Here is a 20,904-nt window from a genome sequence, read left to right on the forward strand (position 1 = left end):
TTTTAAATATAGCTACTGTACAACAACTAAAATACAATGATACTGTTTAACAAAATGAGAGCATCTAATTTCAGCCTTGGCTGAAGGTGTTTATATAACTGTTACTTGGATATAAAAATATTTTTCCATTTTGTCAACATAAACTATCTTTAAATTGTGCTAATTGTTTTTTTTATTTGAAAGTAATATAACAGTAGAGATAACAGTAGAGAAATATTTCTTTAATATAATAGTAGAGATAACAGTAGAGAAATATTTCTTTAATATAATAGTAAAGATAAACAGTAGAGAAATATTTCTTTAATATAATAGTAGAGATAACAGTAGAGAAATATTTCTTTTATATAATACTAGAGATAACAGTAGAGAAATATTTCTTTACCTTTCCATACTTGTATAGTCCAGTCAGAGACATGTGTGTTAAAGTTGGTTCTGCATCACTCAGATCCTGTGGGCTTTAAACAAAATAGACAATATTAATTAAAGGTAGCATTCAAAATACTACTTTAATTTCAAATGAAAACTGTATAAAAAGGTTATAATTACATTACACATTGCCTATTTGGCAAGAGCAGAAGTGTGGTCCATAAAATGAAAGTTTTTAACTTTTACAGTAAAGTCCAGGATACTTAGCATTCAATAACTCAGCCACAACCTGGAACAGCCAACTGGTAGCTAGTTGTTTTTTTTCTGCAGTTAATATTCACTATAAGTAGTGTCAGCCTTCATTAAGTATTTTTCAGAGGTCTGTCTTATCAGGTAAATTACTGTACTTTCTGTACTGTACTCAGAATCTTTTTTATTTAATTTTTGTTCATGTGATAAAAATTTTCAATTATTTAAATGCAGTTTTTTTTCTGTTGTATTCTCAAAATAAACTTTATAGAATCCTAAATGCTGCTAGTAAAATCATAGGCAAAAAACAAACCCCATTTGGGCTGTTGTTTGAGACAAACATCTATAATTTATTTTAATAAATGGGCCCATATTTTAATGACTTTTCATGGCTCGCTCTCTTTCCTTCTTTCTCTGGAACAACCCCTATATTGTTTTTTTTTTTAACCAGCACACTCATATTTTGGGCCTGTTAATTCTAGTATCACTTTCACTTATCCACACACAGACAACCGTTTTCACTTTTCTGTCCATTTCTATTACAAAGACAACTTTTTAAGCATCCTCCAATTGATCGACTATTCAGCACGTTTCAGGCCTAGTGTAAAAAAAAAACAACATTTTCTGAAGGCCCCAATGGAATGCTACCTTCCCGTTCCCCACTCTACATTTCTATTGGTATTGTGTTCTCTAAATAAAATAAAAATTGTTTTTTTTTTACCCCTTATGAATAAAGTAAAATGACAATAGATCTAGATCTATCTTTTTATGCTGTTAGGATTACGACAGTTACAAAAGGGGGGTAATAATAATGCAGCATGTCAGATTAAAACACACTAAAGCAACAGAACACTGAAATGACCACACATGGTGTGAATGGGGAAAGTTATTTTGTTAACAAAGACTTATGCATTGAGATAGATGTCTTCTACAAACAATAAAAATGTATAATGTCATAGTCAAAAGGTCCCCTTTAAAATAATAATAATTATAATCTTTATTGTCCGTAAGGAAAATTGTCTTACAATTTGTGCATTACACCAAACAAAACATTATAACTATAAAAAAAAACAAAATGTACATTCACACCAGACTCACTCATAATTTACATGTGAAAAGTTTATATCAGATTGTTTCTATTTAATGATTTGATTGCCAGGGGAACAAAAGAGTTTTTGACTCTTGCAATCAGTGTCTTGATTCTCTTTTGTAATGGCAAAATCACAAAATCCTGACCCAAAGGGTGATTTTTTATTTCTAGAAACTCCCAAATGGAGTCTGTTTTTTGCCAATGACTTTACCAGCAGCATTTAGGATTTCTATGAAGTTTATTTTTATTTTTAATGTTCAGATTGCCATACCAGGCAGTGATATTAAAACTTAAAATATTGCAAATGTGAGCGTGATAAAACACAGCCAAGGCCTTTTCACTAACATTAAACGAGGACAGTTTTCTCAGTAATCGTAATCTTTGCTGCACTTTTTTGCTGATATAATCAGTAAAATTTAGTTTATTGTCTAGGATAGTACCAAGGTATTTAAAAGTTTGCACTATTTCAATAGTCTCTCCAGCTACAGAAACAATATCAGTTTTCTTCTTTACATATGAAAATCGATTATCATTGCTTTGTGTTTTTTTTACATTTAATAATACAAAATTATATTTACAGTATTTTTCAATGTGTTCTATTTCTCTGAAATACTCATTTACGTCTGAGCTCTATGAGAGCAGGGCAAGAAAAGCCGCATCATCAGTGAATTTTGTGAAGGAGCAAAAAGGACTATCGGATTGAAAATCATTGGTGTACAAAATGAACCACAATGGCAATGTCACAGCCCCCTGGGGCGCCCCTGTGTTAACTATGCATGCATTTGATATTACATTGTAAACATTGTAACCCTCTGAGGTCTTTGGGTCCAAAATTCATTAGCCCATTATTATATATGGACTAATCTTCAACACTTTCATTTTTCAATAAGTAAATGAAGTTGTATAGTGTTAAAAGCTGATGAGAAATCCAAGAACAATCTTACAGAAGTGTTAGGTACGTCCAGATGTTTGTAGACACAATTTAAAATATTTAGGATGGCGTCGTCTACACCTTTACCCTTTTGGTATGCAAATTGTAAAGGATCCAACTTACTACAAAGATCATTCAGAAGAAACATTTTAACCATTTTCATTTTTTCTAAACATAGACACAATGAAAGTAAGTGAAACAGGTCTATAGTCATTCATTTCCTTTGGTTTGGAAACCTTTGGCACAGGTACAATTATGGACGACTTCCACACAGATGGTATCTCATGTTTTAGTAATGAAGTGGAAAAAATCTCTAGGAAAGGTTTAGCAAGTTGTTCAGCACATTCTTTTAAGATTCGCCCTTTTTTGCCATCAGGCGAACCAGCTTTCATTGGGTTGACATTTTTGAAAATGTTGCAGACTTGCTTCAAGGGCTTTGAATCTTAGATAATTAAAATCGTTAGTTTCGAAACAATAGAAATCATTTAACTCAGATAATGTTTTGATTATTTTTATTTGAAAGATTATTTTTACTTTTGACTTGTGCTCCTGCCATTCTGAATTCAGAATGTCCCTTTACCTTAAGCTCATGGTCTATCAAACAACTTGGATGTAAATCAGATACAGCTTCTGGAAATCATTTGATTTTGCATCCACGGCAAGCAATTTCCAAAAAGTTGTAGCACTATCTACAACACTTTCTTTCATTAACTGAGGGAAGCTAAATAATTTGCTAGGAAAAGAAACAATGGTTTATCATCTTGATACTGCCTAGGAAATGTCTTAGAATAAATAGTTCCCCTTTCAGGCCTTGAGATCTATACAGCAGATGATGTAAAGGTCATCTGTTTCTGTGGCCCACGGTTAATGTTAACTGTTTGGGACCCCTCAACTGAAGAAAACATTAAGAAACTGGAACAGACACAAAATAGAGCAGTAAGATTCATAACAATTAGGTGGCCAAAAAAGATAACTACTGTCACTTTGTGGAAGAGAACCAAACAAAAACCCATAGCCCTAGATATCAAAAAGCAATAGTGGAGCTGGATAGGGCATATACATAGATAAAATAGTGAATTAAATATAACAAAAATTAGTTTTCAGGACTACTATATTTGAAATATAACAAAAATAAGGGACTGTTTTGACGAAGGCACAAAATAGTGACCCCAGATATGGCAACTCTGCTTAGCAGTATATGCAGTGCGCGCCTCTCTCTTTCTCCTCTTGCTTAGCGAAAAAAAGTATCGCAAATTAAAAGATCTAGACCTAGAATCTAGATCCAAATTAATAGATCTAATAAGACTTAGAGAAGTCCAACTCCAAGTCTAGATCTAGTGATTTCGAAAATCTAGATTCTTTATCAAGATCACTTTAGTAGATAGAGATTACTAGAGCTAGATCTAGAAGTTATTGACAATAAATAATAATACCGTTTATTGATCACAAATCTTTTAGAAGCAAAACAAAATTTACAGATTCGTACCTAGAATCCTAGGCCTAGACTTAGATCTAGATTACTTTTTTTTTTAGGATACTTTTATTTAGATCTAATAGTGAATAATATATATTAAAATTTGTAAATATCAAACTAATAACTATTATAATATCATTTTCTTTCATTTTCTTTCTTTTCCTTTCGGAGGTCGCTAAACATTTCTTTCTTTCAGATGCCTGGACCCTATGCAAAAAGCTGTCAAAAGTCCTCTCATCTAAATGTATAAACAATAGTGCCTTGCATGCATTTTGTGTGTATATGTCCTATAAAGCTCATGCAGTGTAATTAATATGTAAAATTATTTTTAAACAATATTTAAAATAATTTTTTCTACATAATTTAAAAGAATTCAGCAATTTCTTTTTTAATTTGGATCTAGATTCTAGATCTAGACCTTCTAATTTGCAATGGGTAATTTTTTTTGCCTAAACAAGCGGAGAAAGAGAGAGGCGCGCTGCTGTTCACGCCAGTTCATCAGCATACTGATAGACAGCTGCCAACTTATTGACCTCAATGGCGACAATGGCCAGGGTCCCAACCGTCGAATGATTACCGGATCTAGATCTAGACCTACTAATTTGGATCTTGATCTAGATTAATCTAGATTAGACCTATCCTATAATAATCTATTGTCATATAAATTAGGCCTACTAGATCTATACCTAGAGAATAGACCTTATCAAAGATCTAATCCCTTTTCCTTCATAAAACTCATGGAATATGTCAGGCAGGCGTTTGGAGACAGGGAATGAATGCTGCGGGGTTCAAATTAGAAAAAATCATAACAACAGGCTTGAACAGGGCAAAGCACACATAGAACTAGTGCCATAGAGTGCCCAACAGCCATTCAAAGTCTAATCTAGATATATAGATCAAAAGTATTCGAATTAAAAAATCTAGATCTAGATCCAGACATTTTATCTATCTGAACTGATTCAAATCACTCTAGAACTATCTCATCTAATCTTATACAAAACAGACTTAACTTAAAAAAAGAAGATGATTACGTCCTACGCGTCATGCATCTAGTCATGCATGTTAACCAATGACTTAAATTCTGCCAAGTCACTGGTTTTCCTGGCTGGCTCAGGCAACCCACTCCATGCTCTAATAGCACTAGGGAAGATGGAGCATTTGTACAAGTTTGTCCTAGCATATGGAACCAGGAATGTGCCTTTATCTTTGTGTCTTTTTGAGTATTTTATTACATTTTGTTTTTGTAATTGAAGATTATGGTTAAGTGTTTTATGTATAATTGCTACTTTACTTTTGAATCTTCTCTCCTGAAGGTTTTCTAAATTTACTAGTTGCTTTGGTGGGATGTGTGACTGAGTGCATAAAACAGTTAGCTACCTATCAGGGAGGCTCAAGTTTGAATCCAGACTCAAGTTGTGTTGGCTGAGCACATAAAGGCAGCATGGAAACCTCCCCCCAGAGATCCACAAAAGAGATTGGAACTTAGCACACTGAGCATGCTATAGAATTAAATATGTGATATACAAAAGTTATTTTATTTCATATTACCCTTCTATTTTATTTATATATATATTTAGAAAATAATCAATTGATGTGTTTTTGAGATTAGTTTTATAAGAAAAAAAAAGTTTTAAAATATATTCTATTACTTCAATGTCATACCACAAAGCTCTACTTTATTTACTTACCACATATCCTGTCCTTTTTTCAGTAAAGTCCAGACACCATTTGGCCCCCTGTAATCAGGAATAGAAGCTGCCTTAAAAAAAAAAATTCAAACAAAAAAATATTATTTTTTTGATGTCTTACAATTAATAAAATATAATTGTCTAATGCATGCTTTAGTGGATGGTAAATGGAGTGTAAACATGAGATTAACTGTCTCTTGTGTGTTCACAGTGGTACAGTGTAGGATGTGATTTGTTTTTACTATTAGACTTTTTCCAGCCTTGCTGTAAAAGTCTGTTCAAACAGAGACTTTTAGTTCTTCAGATGAAGTTGTCTCAATGTTGAGCAGTATTTTAGAAAGTTCATGGTTATTTATCAGTTAGTCAATCCTTTGGTTACTATATTTCTCAATAGTAGGGCTGTATGCCTAGATGGAGCTAGGTTGGGTCCAGACCATTTTGGTGGCTATGTTGAGCTGGTACTGGGACTGTCATGATAATGCCATAACTGGCCTGCAGTGCAGTGAAGGCCTAAAGTTAGCTTGGGCATTCTGCAAATTTTTTATTGTGGTAAAAAATACTTTTGTTTTCAAATTAATACTATGCATAAACAGTATGAGACATATTGGCAATGCTGTTTTGGTGTAGTGGTGATTTTGGCAACACCATTTTGGTGACATGGTCGCTTTGGTGCTAAATGTTATAGACACATTATAATTGTTCATTTTATTGAGCCTTTAAAAAAAAGGATACATATATAAATTTCTGCATGTGTGTTTGTGTTCAAACATATTTGTTTTGGGGAAGTACAATAGTTTTTTCTATTAGATTTTGGATTTATTAAATGGGTTCTAATATTGTCCATTAAACCATGTAGCTTATCATTTATGCATGTATTGAGTTTGTTATCATTTTCACTGGTGCTAGAGGTTAGGTGAAAATTCAAAATGCACAAACATTTAAAATAATTTTTAAAAATTGTATGAATAGGTTTTAATATTTAAAACAAAATTCCCAGGCAGTTCCCCCCCCCCCCTTTTTTGTGAAAAAAAAACAAACCAAACACACAACCCCCCACTCATAAATTTTAGAATGGGTGACACATACCCCACATTGCCTCTGTGACACTACAGCACTTTTATGGTGTCAAGTGAGTGTTTTCTCAGTAACAAAAAGGAAATGGAGTGTTGTTTTTTAGTGATGTAGAATGATGAAACCACAAGAGGGTCTGTAATAATTTATGATAGGAAGTCCTGTGGCTGATAGTAAAATGGGCCGGAGGATTTCCAGCTACCCGTCGCCTCAGCGTGGCCCTCCGGTGGAAACATCCAGAGGTGGATCTGGACAGGCTAAGAACGAGTAGCGAACCAGGCCTTCTAGCAGGTCTCCCTGGGTGAGCTTTTTTTTTTTTATCTCACTCGGGGTGGGGATGGAACAAGTAACCTGCAACCCAGTCCAAAAGTCCGCCACGCCGTTCCACAAAGGGGGTCGTCATCAGTTCCGGATTGCTGGATTGGCGGCCCTTGCACGGAATAGTGGCGGTTACAGTATAGGAATATGAGACAAGCTCCCCGCAGTTAGCGCTGTCCCTGACACTTATAGCGGGTGACTTAAGATTCGGGGACGGTGCGCTGTGTACACGGCACGGCCCGGTTTTACCAGTCAGTCAACCATTATGGCCGCCTACCGTTGGGTGCCCTCAGACAGGACAGGGGTGAAGAGCCCCATGTCCAGGCCTGGTGGTTGGATAAAAGCCTTTCTAACCATCAACGGGATAATGGCGCCTACGGCGCCGATTCCCTACTGGACTTCATCGAAGATAGTAAAATGGGAGACTACTCAAAGCGAGACATCAAAGAGGTGTAAAGTTGTGAGTTAGATTTTTTTAAAAATATCATTTCAATTCATTACTTTTAGATCTATGTCTCATCTCAAGTTGAATATGTGTATATATTGTGATAAAAGTTATAGAGTTTTTGTTCGCACAAAAAATTTTGTTCAAATTATTTTAAGTTTATTTCACTGAAAATATAAGATACCTACATCGGTTTAATGTTCTAGCTTTTAAAGATATAAACTAATGATCGACCATCAACATAATGGTACATATTTAACACTTTATTACTAAGATGGCTGACTGACTATTACAAAATTTTGGGTTTAGCAGATCAGTAAATAGTTAAAGAGAACATACTTATATTTCCTAGGTTATTAAGTATAACCTCTAATTATATAATTACACTAATGTATGCAAAATCATAAGATTTAACAAAATCCCAGGTAAACATACATACAAATAGTTTATTTACATGAAGAGTCAAATAAATGTGTCAATTACTGGCAGTAAGCTCATGAGCCTTCTCAATAAAAAATAAACAATCACACACTCCAAAACAGTATGACACACTGCACAAGTCATACAGTACAAATAAATACATAAGAATTATATGCCGTAAGGCCACAGCTGCAATCTAATGTCTCATTGGAGAATACTTTCTAAACCACTGTGTAATACACATCAGGGTCAGAAAAAAAAAACTTCTAAGGTTACAGGCGTCAGTTCAACATATAACCACCTTTAGCCATTCTAAGGTCACAGGCATCAGGGTCAACACATAACCACGTTTAGCCACTCTAGCTTATTCTCCATGGATAACTGGTACTATTACAACTATTGTAATGGAAAAACCTATTACTTCATTGAAATAAGCAAAATTCCTAATCTATACCAGATAACAATAATTTCAATAGTGGCTAAATAATAAAAAAGCATATAATATCAAGTCAACTTACATCAAGAAAAGGGATTATTTATTGGTGCCATGAATAAAGAAGAAAACACCAAGTTACAATCAAATATTTCAATGGCACAATTACAAAATACTAGTGAAAATCACAATGATGTCATTAGATTACAAACCTTATCCAAGTATTATAACTGATATCACAAAGTTCTAACAAAAGAATCTACATGCATGTCATACAATCCCCCTACATGCTGCTCACACTGAAAGTAGAAGAATATTTCAAAGAATCACTCAAAATTTATTTTGACAAGAAATTTAGAATGATGCAAACCTTGTCAACAACTTAATCCTAGAGGTCCTGATGCAAAGCCTCATTACAAAAAAAAACAGATAAAGCTATATATTGCCACTTGAATAAGTATCCATCAACATATTAGATCCTAAACCCCATGAATCATCAGAAGGTCCTAAATGTGCATTACCCATCATAAAGGAAATTACACCTAACAACGAAACTCCTCATTATGTTTCAGCTATGATTTGTAATGTAAATTCAGAGATTATCTATGTACCAAGTAAACAATAGTTTAATGTTTAGGAATCATATGTATGTATATAAATGTAATAATATGGTTCTTGTCCTGAACCTGACACATTATTTCCCCATTCAAGCTGATTAGGTGTAACTAGAAAGTGGACTATAGGATACATGCTTTATAAAGCAATCATTAAAATGCTTATGCAAAGATATCTGAATGTTTATATTATAGTACCAGGTAACAGAGCCTCGCTCAGATGAATAATTTGTTAAGGAAGGATATATACCTGAAGTCAATTTGGGAATATTTTTGTAATTATGAAAAGTCCTCCTACTATCTTGACAAACCACAACTCACGTAGTGTTGTTTTACAATGCATCTTTTGCATAAAACTATTAGGTTATTATTGTTATTATTTTAGTGTAACTTCTAAAATGGCTAAGTTCTGACATTTAATATTGCAATTAGTGTATTCATTATGGCTTTAGTTCGAAGCATCAAATGATGCTCTCTACGTTATAGGGTAAAATGTGCACCTTGTAGCAAGGTAAAATAGCACATTTTTTCCTAAGAGACTTAAAAACATCGAGTTAGTATTCCAAAGAAGCGTTATTGTGGAGCATCTCTGTTACGCCGACCACCTTTAGCTTACTAAAAAAAAGTGCCATGCCCAGCGTGACTGTCGGACTATAAGAAGTTCATACCATACTCATAAAAATGTCTTTAAAATAGACAAAATTGTCATTTTGGGGTGTCAATCAATAAGGTAAACACGAATCTTACACTTGATAAAAAAACAGCATCGTCAGCTTTCATTTAATAAAAATGTAATGCAAAGACAAATTTATTTTCTTATATATAAATCTTAATTTCACTTATTATCCTTATCCCTACCCTGATTAGGCAGCACGCAATCCATTTTAACATGCAAATGTTAGGGCCGGCCATGGTTATCATGTTTAGTGTGTGCAAGTAAGCTGTGTTGTGACCATTTCCTATGTTTTGGTATGGTACAGTAAACTTCGAAGCTTGAAAACATTGCAATAATTCACCAGCAAAACAATAACAAAGTAAAAGTTACCTATGGGTCTACGCAATTAAAATGTAAACAATTTATAAACACTTTAAAAAACAATAACTAATAATACATCAAAAAATTTAATTTCGTTATTTTTCTTCCATGGTTACATAATAGATCAATCTACAATAAGATGGTGCGCAAATGTTTAATTAGGCCAATTGATTCATTAAAACTTGTTCTTGTTTGCGAAAAAATGTCTTAGTGTACTGCTGTGAGCCTAGTGACGTAAGCGTTTTTTTTCCCCTTTGACGTCATGGCAAAAATTTCATTCATAAAACATTCTAGCCAAAATTAATATTCGATAATGAGACATTTTCAAACTGTTATAATGGTCGACCTCGAGTTTTCCTGATGTGGTCAATGAATTGAGATTTTTTTTCTCATTAAGATTCACATACCTTAAAATTTTAAAGAAAATGGTTAGAGCGGTTTTCGAAATAAAATTTAAATATATATATATATATATATATATATATATATATATATATATATATATATATATATATATATATATATATATAAAAATATATATACATACATATATACACATACATACATAAATACAAGAATTTCTTGCTTAAGAGTATAGGATATAATTTTCAAGGGTGCAACTTGCTAAGCTATCAGACAATGTACTTATGCACACAGGTAATTAGGAAAATTGGACAAACAAAGGGATCGAAGGGACTGCAACAATTATAGGGGTATCTCTCTCCTCAGCATAGTGGGCAAAATCTTTGCTAGAGTGGCACTATCCAGGCTGCAAGTGATAGCTTCTAGAGTCTACCCAGAGTCTCAGTGTGGATTCAGGAGTGGTAGATCCACTATAGACATGATATCTTCTCTACAACTACTGCAGGAGAAATTCAAAGAGAGAGACAGACCCCTTTACATCCATTTTGTTGATCTGACTAAAGCCTTTGACATGGTCAGCAGAAGTGGCCTTTTTAAAATCCTAAGAAAAATAGGTTGCATCCCAAACTACTGAAATTCATTGAGTGCTTTCATGAGGAAACTAAATGTACTGTCAAATTCAATGGAGCCCAATCAGCACCTTTTGAGGTTTGCAGTGGTGTCAAGCAGGGATGTTTGGCATATTCTTCTCCTGTCTACTGCATTATGCGTACAACGACATAAACGAAGGTGTGTTTCTCCATACAAGATCCTCTGGAAAACTATTTAATGTATCAAGGCTGCAGGCAAAAACCAAGGTTAGGAAGCTACTCATCAGGGAACTCCTGTATGCTGATGATGCAGCTATTGTGGCTGATTCTGATATTCAGATACAGTCCCTGGTTGACAAACTATCTGCTGCTTGCCAGAAGTTCGGCTTAAACATCAGTCAAAGCAAGACTAAGATACTTGTCCAAAACACAAAAAATGCACCTCAAGTAAGCATTAATGGCCAACCACTAGAAATTGTTGATCACTTTTGTTACCTTGGCTCCATCATATCCAACAACACTCTACACAACAGAAGCAGAAAGAAGGGTGAAAATGCAACAGCGTCTGGTGATTACATATGCCCAACCTGCGATCGCAGCTGTGTATCAAGGATTGGCCTCTTTAGTCACACAAGAAGTTGCAAAGGAAAAAGATTGTCTCTCGAGACGTAAAATGCCACATACAATTATGAAAATGTTTATATGTATAAATATCTTTTTTTAATCATTTATCATCTTACTTCTGCTATTTCTTTGCTGACATTCCAATAGAAAAATATGTTGTTTAAGACACCTTCAAAATAAAACTGTAAAATTGTTTTTTTAATGGCCAAGCTCGATAGGGAAAAGCCATAATCCCCCCCCCCCCCCCCCATTTTTAATTATAAGAAATAAATGCAGTACCCATGTTGTTATCGGTCATTGACTTGTAGCACCAAATTGATGGTAGACAACTAAACCATTGTAGACATAATATTATCTTAACTAATAAATTTTTAAATACCTTGAATAACTTCTTTGTGAAAATACTAAATATAACTTTTTTTAATAATACAGACAAAATCAAATTGTGGTTATATAAATGAAATAAATGTACTAATAATATTCTAAATGAAACCTTTTTAAATACCTTGAATAACTTCTTTGTGAAAATACTAAATATAACTTTTTTTAATAATACAGACAAAATCAAATTGTGGTTATATAAATGAAATAAATGTACTAATAATATTCTAAATGAAACCTAACTCACTACAATAATCAAACCTTTCAGTCTCACATTCTGGAGTCGTCTCCTTTAACTAAGACCAAATGATGACAACGCCACCTATGTTGCTTTATTCACAACCACAAGCCACCTATGTTGCTTTATTCACAACCAATTGCTAACCTCTTCCCACTGTCACCATAGAAAGACACAGATACACTCCATAACAACCCAAATTCTGATTTCACCTTCATGATGATTAATGGCTGCCTGGTCGTGCGGTTTGCGCGCTGGACTGTCGTTCACATTTATCGATGGTCGAGGGTTCAAACCCTGCCCGCTCCCATCCCCCGTCGTCCTGCGGGAGGTTTGGACTAGGAAGTAATTATCTTCAACTCTGAAGGAACATCCGAAACATGTGAAACATTTTACAAACAAACATTTATAGGTACAATAGCTATTTTTTACAAAGCTTATATCAACTCACTCTGTCTGAAAAAATTTGTATGTCTGAAAGCAAACCCTTTTGGTTTTAAAATTATTATTTTACGCACATTGTTAACTGAACTGTACCTCACTTAAAATAATTGTGAAGTTCACATTTGTTCCCCAAAATGCCTACTACTTTGGTTTAAAAAAATAATATGTATCATTTTTACAAAAGATTTAAATTATATTTAAATTGTATCCTACAGGAAAAGTTACAGCTTTGCTACTGAGTAACATATGTACAAAAGCTATTTATGGACTTCTGAAAAGGCACTGTTCTGTTTTTATATTGTATGTAAGTAAACCAATTGTATGTATATATTTGAAAAAAAAAATTAAATAAAGATTTTTAGAATATAGATAACAATGACAAACAAAAGACATATAAATTTGTAAGTACTATGTACAAATTAAAATTCCAAATTATATTCTAGTAGAATCTAAATTTTTATTCTTTACCGTACTTATTCCAGCACCAGTATAGACAACAATATATTTGGAAGACTTGATAAGTTCTGCTAATTGCACACATTTTAAGTTGAATAATCCTGGTTCATCCTCAATCTGAAAAATGAACACAAGCTGATAATTTAAATCAAGACATTCTGTCTTTTTTCATATAGATATTGTTACAACTGTGGTGGCAAAGGAGATAAGTATAACAGTTTGAGTAATCAGTCAACACAGATGACATAGGCCAGCACTATGCGAGCAGTCAACTGTGGCAATGCTTCAAGAAACTACTATGACCTGAACACTACTCATGTAATTAACCCCTGATATGGTCATGTGATCATCCGGAAGGAATTGGTGACATTTGATCATTTTCCAGAATGCCTTCAAGGATCCAATATAAAGAGCTAAGAAGTCAAGACAATTCAGATTTAGTCCGGTACAGTGAGTCTAGTATGAAGTCGGTCTGGTACAGAAGAATCCAGTAAGGCCAGTACAGTCTGGTACAGCAATACAGAGTTTGTACTGCAACATGTTTATCCACTGTGAAGTATTTATACAGTGAGTGTATTGTGTAGTCAATTGTATTTTTTCTAATTATACTTGCCTCAAGCATCCTTTCTTTTTTTGCTTTCAACTGTCTTGCATTTTTTTCAGAAGTTTTTACTATCTCAGGATTTTTGCTTACAAAAACTTTATCTGCTATAGTTCTTAATTTTTCAGGTTTTTTGAGAATTTCAGAAATCTTAAATACACAGAAAGAAAAAAATAATTACCAAACAAAAAAATAAACACAAGAATTTTCAGGCTTAAGGGTTACATGAAATTATATTAAGGATTGCATCAATCATTTCAATTAATTTAATATCTATATCTAATAGGCAAAATTTTTGACACTAAAATTGTCATATATATATATATATATATATATATATAACTTCTGTTCTAGTTTACTTAGAAACATAAATGAGGTATCAATTAGCTTGGTTCAAAAAGCTCTATATTAGTTTCATTACAATACAATGAACTTGAAATTTTTATTAAAGTAGCTAATATAGATCTAGACTATAATTTAGAGAGATATAGATCTAGATCGATAATAATCTATATTTTTATAATATATATCTATATCTAGAGTAAATTTTTATCAAAGTACCTAATATAGATCTAGACTATAATTTAGAGAGATCTAGATCTAGATCAATAATAATCTATATTTTTATAATATAGATCTATTTTAGTGTCGGAAAATTAGCCTATTAAAATACCAAAAAAATTGTGACCGAAAGGAGGAGCTTATACATTTAAATTGCTATAACTTTTTAACGCTTAAAGATAATGTAATAAAATTTTCCATAGAAATGCGCAATTATGTTCTGATAATTATGACAATTTTAATTAAAACTGGGATATCTATTAACACTTTTTTGTGTTAAGCCTTTGATGAAGGGGTAGGTGTTGAAAAACGACAGAAACAGAATACATATTCACACATAAATGGTCATAACTTTTAAACCAATAGAGATAATTGAATGAAATTTTCAACAGAAATGCATGATTATGTGTTATTTATTTCTTCTTTATAATTCTGAGATAGAAGTTGAAACTTTTTTTTTTTTATTTCTTAAATGTGGGTCGACATTTCGAAAACGACAAAAAAAAAAAATGTTGACACTTAAATGGTTATAACTTTTTAACCAATAGAGATATGCAAATGAAATTTTCAACAGAAATGCATGAATATGTGTTATTTATTTATTCTATTATAACGCTGAGAAAGAAGTTTAAGAAAAATTTTTTTTCTTTGTTAACGTGAAACGACAATTTAAAAAACGACCAAAATTTATGTTAGTCATAACTCTTTAACCAATTGAGATATTTAAATGAAATTTTGAACAGAAATGCATGATTATGTGTTATTTATTTATTCTATTTTAACACTGAGATAAGAATTTTTTTGAAAATTTGATTTTTGATAAATGTGGAATGACAAGTTTGATTTTTTTTTGACAAAATATTATGTTGACACTTATGATTATAACAACCAAAATTTATGTTGGTTATAAATTTTTAACTAATTGAGAAATTTATTGAAGTTTTCTACAGGAATGCATGCATGATTATGTGTTATTTGTTTATTTTATTATAATCTGAGACAGAAGTTTTCATTACGTTGACACTTAAAATGTTGCAACTTTTTTAGCCTTAAATTACTTTTTAGGCTTTTAACTGAAATGAACAACTTTTTGCTGATACTTATAATAAACTTTGGATAAATAACATGTTGAAAAAACAACACAAAAATAAAAACAAAAATTTCTATTTCATACTTTGAGAGCTGTAACATTTTAATCTAGACTTTAGATATATATATACAAGATTTACAAAATAAAAAAAAAGTATTTAAATTTACATATAATGTAAATAACAAATATAGATTTCTTGATGTCATCAGTCTGAGTGCGTTTGCAAATGTACGTCAGTATCCAAAGCTTGTGAGGATCATGCATGATTGTTTGAAGATGAACATTGTTTGGGTGTACCGTACCCTATCTGTTTTGCTGAAATAGAATAAATAGTTTTAATGCATACCAATGTAGGCTTGCTGAAAAGGTAAAATTATCAAGACTTAATATAAATGGTTCATTGCACAATTATCAGCTGTATTGTGAAATTATATTTTTCACATTAAATAAATAACATCCCAGATATGCAACATGTTCCTTTAAAATAAAATATATCTAACTATTTGATGGGTAAGCACATAATGGATTTGTTTGTTGTTGGAAATTATCAATTGAAGTACTGTCTCTGTAGCACCTTACAAAAACCTTCAGCAAGTTCTTTAGCGATCTCGATAAATACTTCATCAACAGTCACATTTCTCAGGGTTTTCAGAACGAGATCTTCAGTATCCAGAGTCTGGCCAAAGCAATCAATTAGTATTGAAAGGAGATTCTCTGGAGAATTCACAATGGCCTTTAGTTTGTCAATGCAGACCTTCACATGAGAGATCTAGAAAACAAGAGAATAAACATAATAGCTGCATAAATGGTATCTTTAAAATGTTTCATCTTTCATTTTGTAGATCAGTGTCATCCACGGTCCAGTCAACATCTTGCCAAAAAGCCCTGTTAATAAATATAATAAATGTCAAAAGGGTTGAGACACCTAACCGCTTTTCTGCAACAACAAGCACAGTGTTGTTCTGTGTTACCTGGCCTTTCAGTAGCCTCAACATCACCTTCAGGTAGCAACTTCTTCACCATACTAGGTCGTTCAGTGCTGTCTTGGATAGGTGTCTTTTTGCCAGCAGCATCGATAGAAATTTTTTTATCCAAGTAGGGTGCAACTAGGTGCCAGCTGCGGGTAATCTTCCTGCAAAAGTTCTTCACATCGGTCATATGCCTTCGAAACTTATTGTCAACAACATCGACATCAAGGCCTGCCACGCCCACATTATCTGGGGGAAAATGTAACAAAAAAAAGTTAGTTTTATTTAATTGTGAAAAAAAAAATGTTTCAAACAAAATTACACATATGTACAATTTTAATAAAATGCAGTTTAAAGATTTTATTTATAAAAGGATATAAGACATTTAATGTAAAATAGAAGGCTCAACTTCATAAGTCCAAGTCCAGCCAAGCCTTTACTTTAAAATAAATTTCTACAATTATCCTAAATCATATAGAGAATATAGTAGATTTAAGTAGATCTATAGATTAATATCTGAAAATTTATTTTCATTGAAATAAAATGATATTTCAATTGATTTGTGTTTTATTTTGTTTATAACTTGTTTATAACATATTTAGTTATAATTTAGTATTGATTATTATGGTAACTATCACTTAAAATTTTGTATAAATTATTTTATAATTATCGCAATTATATTACCCTATTGCAAGACCTATCACTTAAATTTAACTAAAAACGAAAAATAACAATTGAACTAGGTTAAAATCATTCTAAAAGTTTAAAAAATAACATTCAAAGTCATGGATGATTAAATAAAACTGTTCTTGATGATGGATTAAAAAAAATCGATCTAACAAAAAAGCTATGCAGCCATTGATAACCATTGAATCTATCATTTCCGGTAAGTAATGGCGGCTGATTTCGTTTTCTAGCCAAGATACTTGATGCAGTGGGTCCGTTTTTACTAATAAAGTGGAACACTTATTGCGATAATATGAACAAAAATAGTTAGATTAGATATTAAGGTACTTGGGATGACTTAAATAACTATGCTTATCAGAATAATAAAAAAACTATGGATGGTCAACTTACCCCTATGCTCAACACGCTGGAACTCCATGAAGACGATAGAAAAGCACTGATATAAATCCAAAGAATTAACTGATATCCGATCCTTGAACAAACAAAGGGCTCCGATTATCCTTTTGTGTCTGATTTTGAAGACAAAACCAGACTGGAACGAAATGACCACTGCTTTCGGCTTAAATACTGCCGCACGAATACTACCGGTTCCGGTAACCAAAAAAAAATCTCGCGCGACCGGAAAATCGAAGTATCTAAATAAGACAGTATAATATAGTATAATTTTGAGTATAGAGGATATGCTATAGAAGACTATCTCTTATTTTCTATCATGATCTACTATCAGTACTATAGTAGATTCTTATATAAGGCACACCTCATCAAATTCTCCTTCAAGAAACGTGTCGCTTTTTTTGTTTGTAATTCATTTGTTTTTATGTTTAGAGCTTAAAACGATATTTTGGGACTGCACATGTCCAATTTTAGATAAGTTCCGGTATTTTTGTTCTGCTTTTCCAAAGCAGATGGCAATTTTTTAGATTCTCAGTAACCATGTATGTAAAGCTATTGTTTTAACCTCCCCCGGCCATTCATACCCATATAAGGGATGAGGGCTATATTATGAGCCTGTTTGATCATAGGCTGATGGATATATCAAAATAAGCTTCCAAACATCTTTAGAAAGACACATCCAATCACATTTATACTGTTAGCTGTAAAATAAAATTAAAAAAGGAGGTGTTCCAATGAATAATAATGAATTTAACACATTCTCCTGTAGTAAACAAGGCAAAATCGTAATTTAAGAAATAATATTATTAGGATTAATAAATCTTATGATTTTTTCAATGAATAAACATGACCTCGATCGAGATATCTAGAATATATAATTTATGAATGAAAGATAAAGTGAGGGCTGCTAATTTTAAGCCAGAGACCATGCCCACTGCAGGTGATCACGCCAGGTGAGCTAGCGGTGAGCTAAGCGTGTAGTGTCACAACCTATCAAACAGGCAGTGTAGGGAAGGGGGAGAGAGTCATGAAAAGAATTATAAGCATCTATGGGAGGGGGGGATGTTAAGGAGTAACAAAACGAACATTCAAGAGAGTCCTTGGATGGGAATTAAAAGAAAGAGAGAGAGATAATACATGTAGCCTAGTTGAAAATATATCATGTTTGTTAAATTATAATTAATTAATAGATCTATAATCTATATAGATTTATTTCTGTCTGTTTCTACACATAGATTATATATGTAGGCCTATATAAATAAATAAACTATAAACGATATATATATGAGTGTTTCTCCAGTACTGGTGACAAATAGGTATTGGTTCACTAAAAAGTCTATAACTCAAAAACTTCTTATATCAAAATGTCACAATTTTCTTTTCATTGCACTTAGAAATGGTTTATGTATAAATTGTGATATTTTGAGCTTGAAAGGTGCATAGTGGAATTTTAAAATTGTTGAAAATGTGTGAAATAGTGCACAAAATGGCATCTTTTGATGAAACATGGATCACCTGGCTTAGATTGAAGTAATATTCTACTAAAAGCAAGGATTATTGAACAGACATTTTTATTGAAATAGGTTAACAATATAATGTTATTGCATTATCTATATCTTTTTATTTTATATTTACTTTGGTATTACTTAGATGTCGCGGTAAAAAAAGCGGCACAGGTGCATCACATGGTGTCCCACTTAATTTGAAATTTTAAACTTTTATCAATTGTAAACAAAGTAAAGTATTCTGCTCCCAATCATGTTTCTGTTACTAAAAGCATCAATGATTAATTAACACAGTGTAATTTTTTTTTTAAACTGTAAAAATTTATATAATTTTAGTAAAATAGGTCTTGGTGTCCCAGGTGAAGCACCTCAAACGCGCTTGACAAAAAGAACAATATTTTTTTAAACAAAGTTATTAATGTGAAGGGAATTACTTAATTGTATCTATGATACTGCTTAGTACACAAATAGCTCCATTTTCTTGAGAAAAGGCTACATAATAATTAACAGGAGACATTAAAAGACATGGTGTCCCACATTTTTTCACTGTAGCACCCGAAACACTGCATGTTGAATCATACCAGAAAATCTCAGAGATCTAGATGTAAGTATTCTCACCAAAGTTTTGAATTTTAATAAGAATTAAGCTTATTATTCTCAAGTTTGGTCTAGAATACAAAGAATACAATTTTTTTATCTAAGTTAATGTAAACCTATACTGTAATAGAGTTGGTCAACTTTTTTTTTTTGAGGGTCTTATGTTTGTTTTAGGGCTACAATAGCAATACATACACTATGGTCTAACTTTCTTATTAGATACTATTATTACTGTCTATAGAATAAAGAAGATCTAGATCTAGAATATAATATAATATATCTAGACTTATCTAGAATCTATTCTAGATTATCATAAATTGTCATAATGATAATGATCTAGAATTAGAATCGGTATAGATTATAGATCTAGATCTATAATAAATAAATAATAGACTACACATCTACGATCTAGATGTAGACTAGAAAAGTAGAGCAGAGGCAGAGCTCTTTCAAAGTTCGGAATCTTTCTTCACAACATGATTTGAAATGAACATGATGATTCATTACTTCATCTTCATCACTGAGACATCTCAGTGATTCTAATATTAATAACTACTACTAGATCTAGATGATCTAGTTAATCTAGTCAATCTACTAGATCTAATAATCTAGACAGTTGAGTTATTCTTATTCTAGACTGAGACTCTAGATATGGCCTTATAGACGTCTAGAATAGATCTAGATTAATCTAGAATCTAGAGTCTAGGTCTATCAGTACCAGCGTCTACTTACTTTCTTTAGTTTCTCTTTCCTTTCGTATTTAGCATTTTTACTTATAAGAAAATGGGTTTTTGTAACTTTTCTTAGTGATCGTCTCCGTCTGGCTTTATTGTCAGCGCCAGCCATTTTTTTTTTATGTCTAAGTGTGTGTTTGTTTGTATGTGTGTGTGTGTTATTGCTATTAATGGACTTGATCTAGATACTGCCCATCTCTAAGAAAATCGTTGAAAAAAATCCCAAGCAAATATTATAGTCTGTGATCTCAAGAATTACATCTAGTTCTATATATAGATATCAAGAAACAAATTTTCTGAAAGGCGACGCTTGATAATTTACACTCACGTGTAGGCTACAGCCTGTTACTGTTAGAAATGACTACTTAGATCCATGGGCGTTCACCCCCCCCCCCGGGGTCGGAATTTAGTGACAGATTTTTTGCTTGATTTTGTTTATTTTATCCGAGATTTTAATACTAAACCATCACTTGTCCCAGCACAGCCAATGGGGGTTTTGATTTTAAAACCCCCTACCAGGGGGTTTTGCAGTTAAAT

At 32.4% G+C, this 20,904-nt stretch overlaps 2 protein-coding genes across 2 annotated transcripts in view; both read right to left on the reverse strand.

The window, feature by feature from the left end:
• Nucleotides 1–20,552, reverse strand: part of LOC106067692 (uncharacterized) — a 35,894-nt gene extending 15,342 nt beyond the window's left edge. Inside the window, exons 1-5 of the mRNA XM_056019686.1 lie at nt 20,366–20,552; nt 13,845–13,982; nt 13,244–13,348; nt 5,799–5,869; nt 383–455 (exon numbers count right to left, since the gene is read on the reverse strand). Of these exons, the coding sequence (XP_055875661.1) occupies nt 383–455; nt 5,799–5,869; nt 13,244–13,348; nt 13,845–13,982; nt 20,366–20,479 (501 nt within the window). The 5' untranslated portion in view covers nt 20,480–20,552. The remainder of the gene's footprint in view (nt 1–382; nt 456–5,798; nt 5,870–13,243; nt 13,349–13,844; nt 13,983–20,365) is intronic.
• On the reverse strand, nt 15,651–17,840 carry LOC129924526 (uncharacterized). The gene is made up of 2 exons (XM_056019687.1): nt 17,529–17,840; nt 15,651–16,700 (listed from the first exon to the last, which is right to left on the reverse strand). Exons 1-2 carry the CDS (start codon nt 17,554–17,556, stop codon nt 16,372–16,374), a joined length of 357 nt encoding a protein of 118 aa, XP_055875662.1. The 5' UTR covers nt 17,557–17,840; the 3' UTR covers nt 15,651–16,371.
• Nucleotides 20,553–20,904: the final 352 nt, after the last annotated feature.

This window comes from Biomphalaria glabrata, chromosome 2 (genome assembly GCF_947242115.1).
Source record: "Biomphalaria glabrata chromosome 2, xgBioGlab47.1, whole genome shotgun sequence".
NCBI lineage: Eukaryota > Metazoa > Mollusca > Gastropoda > Planorbidae > Biomphalaria > Biomphalaria glabrata.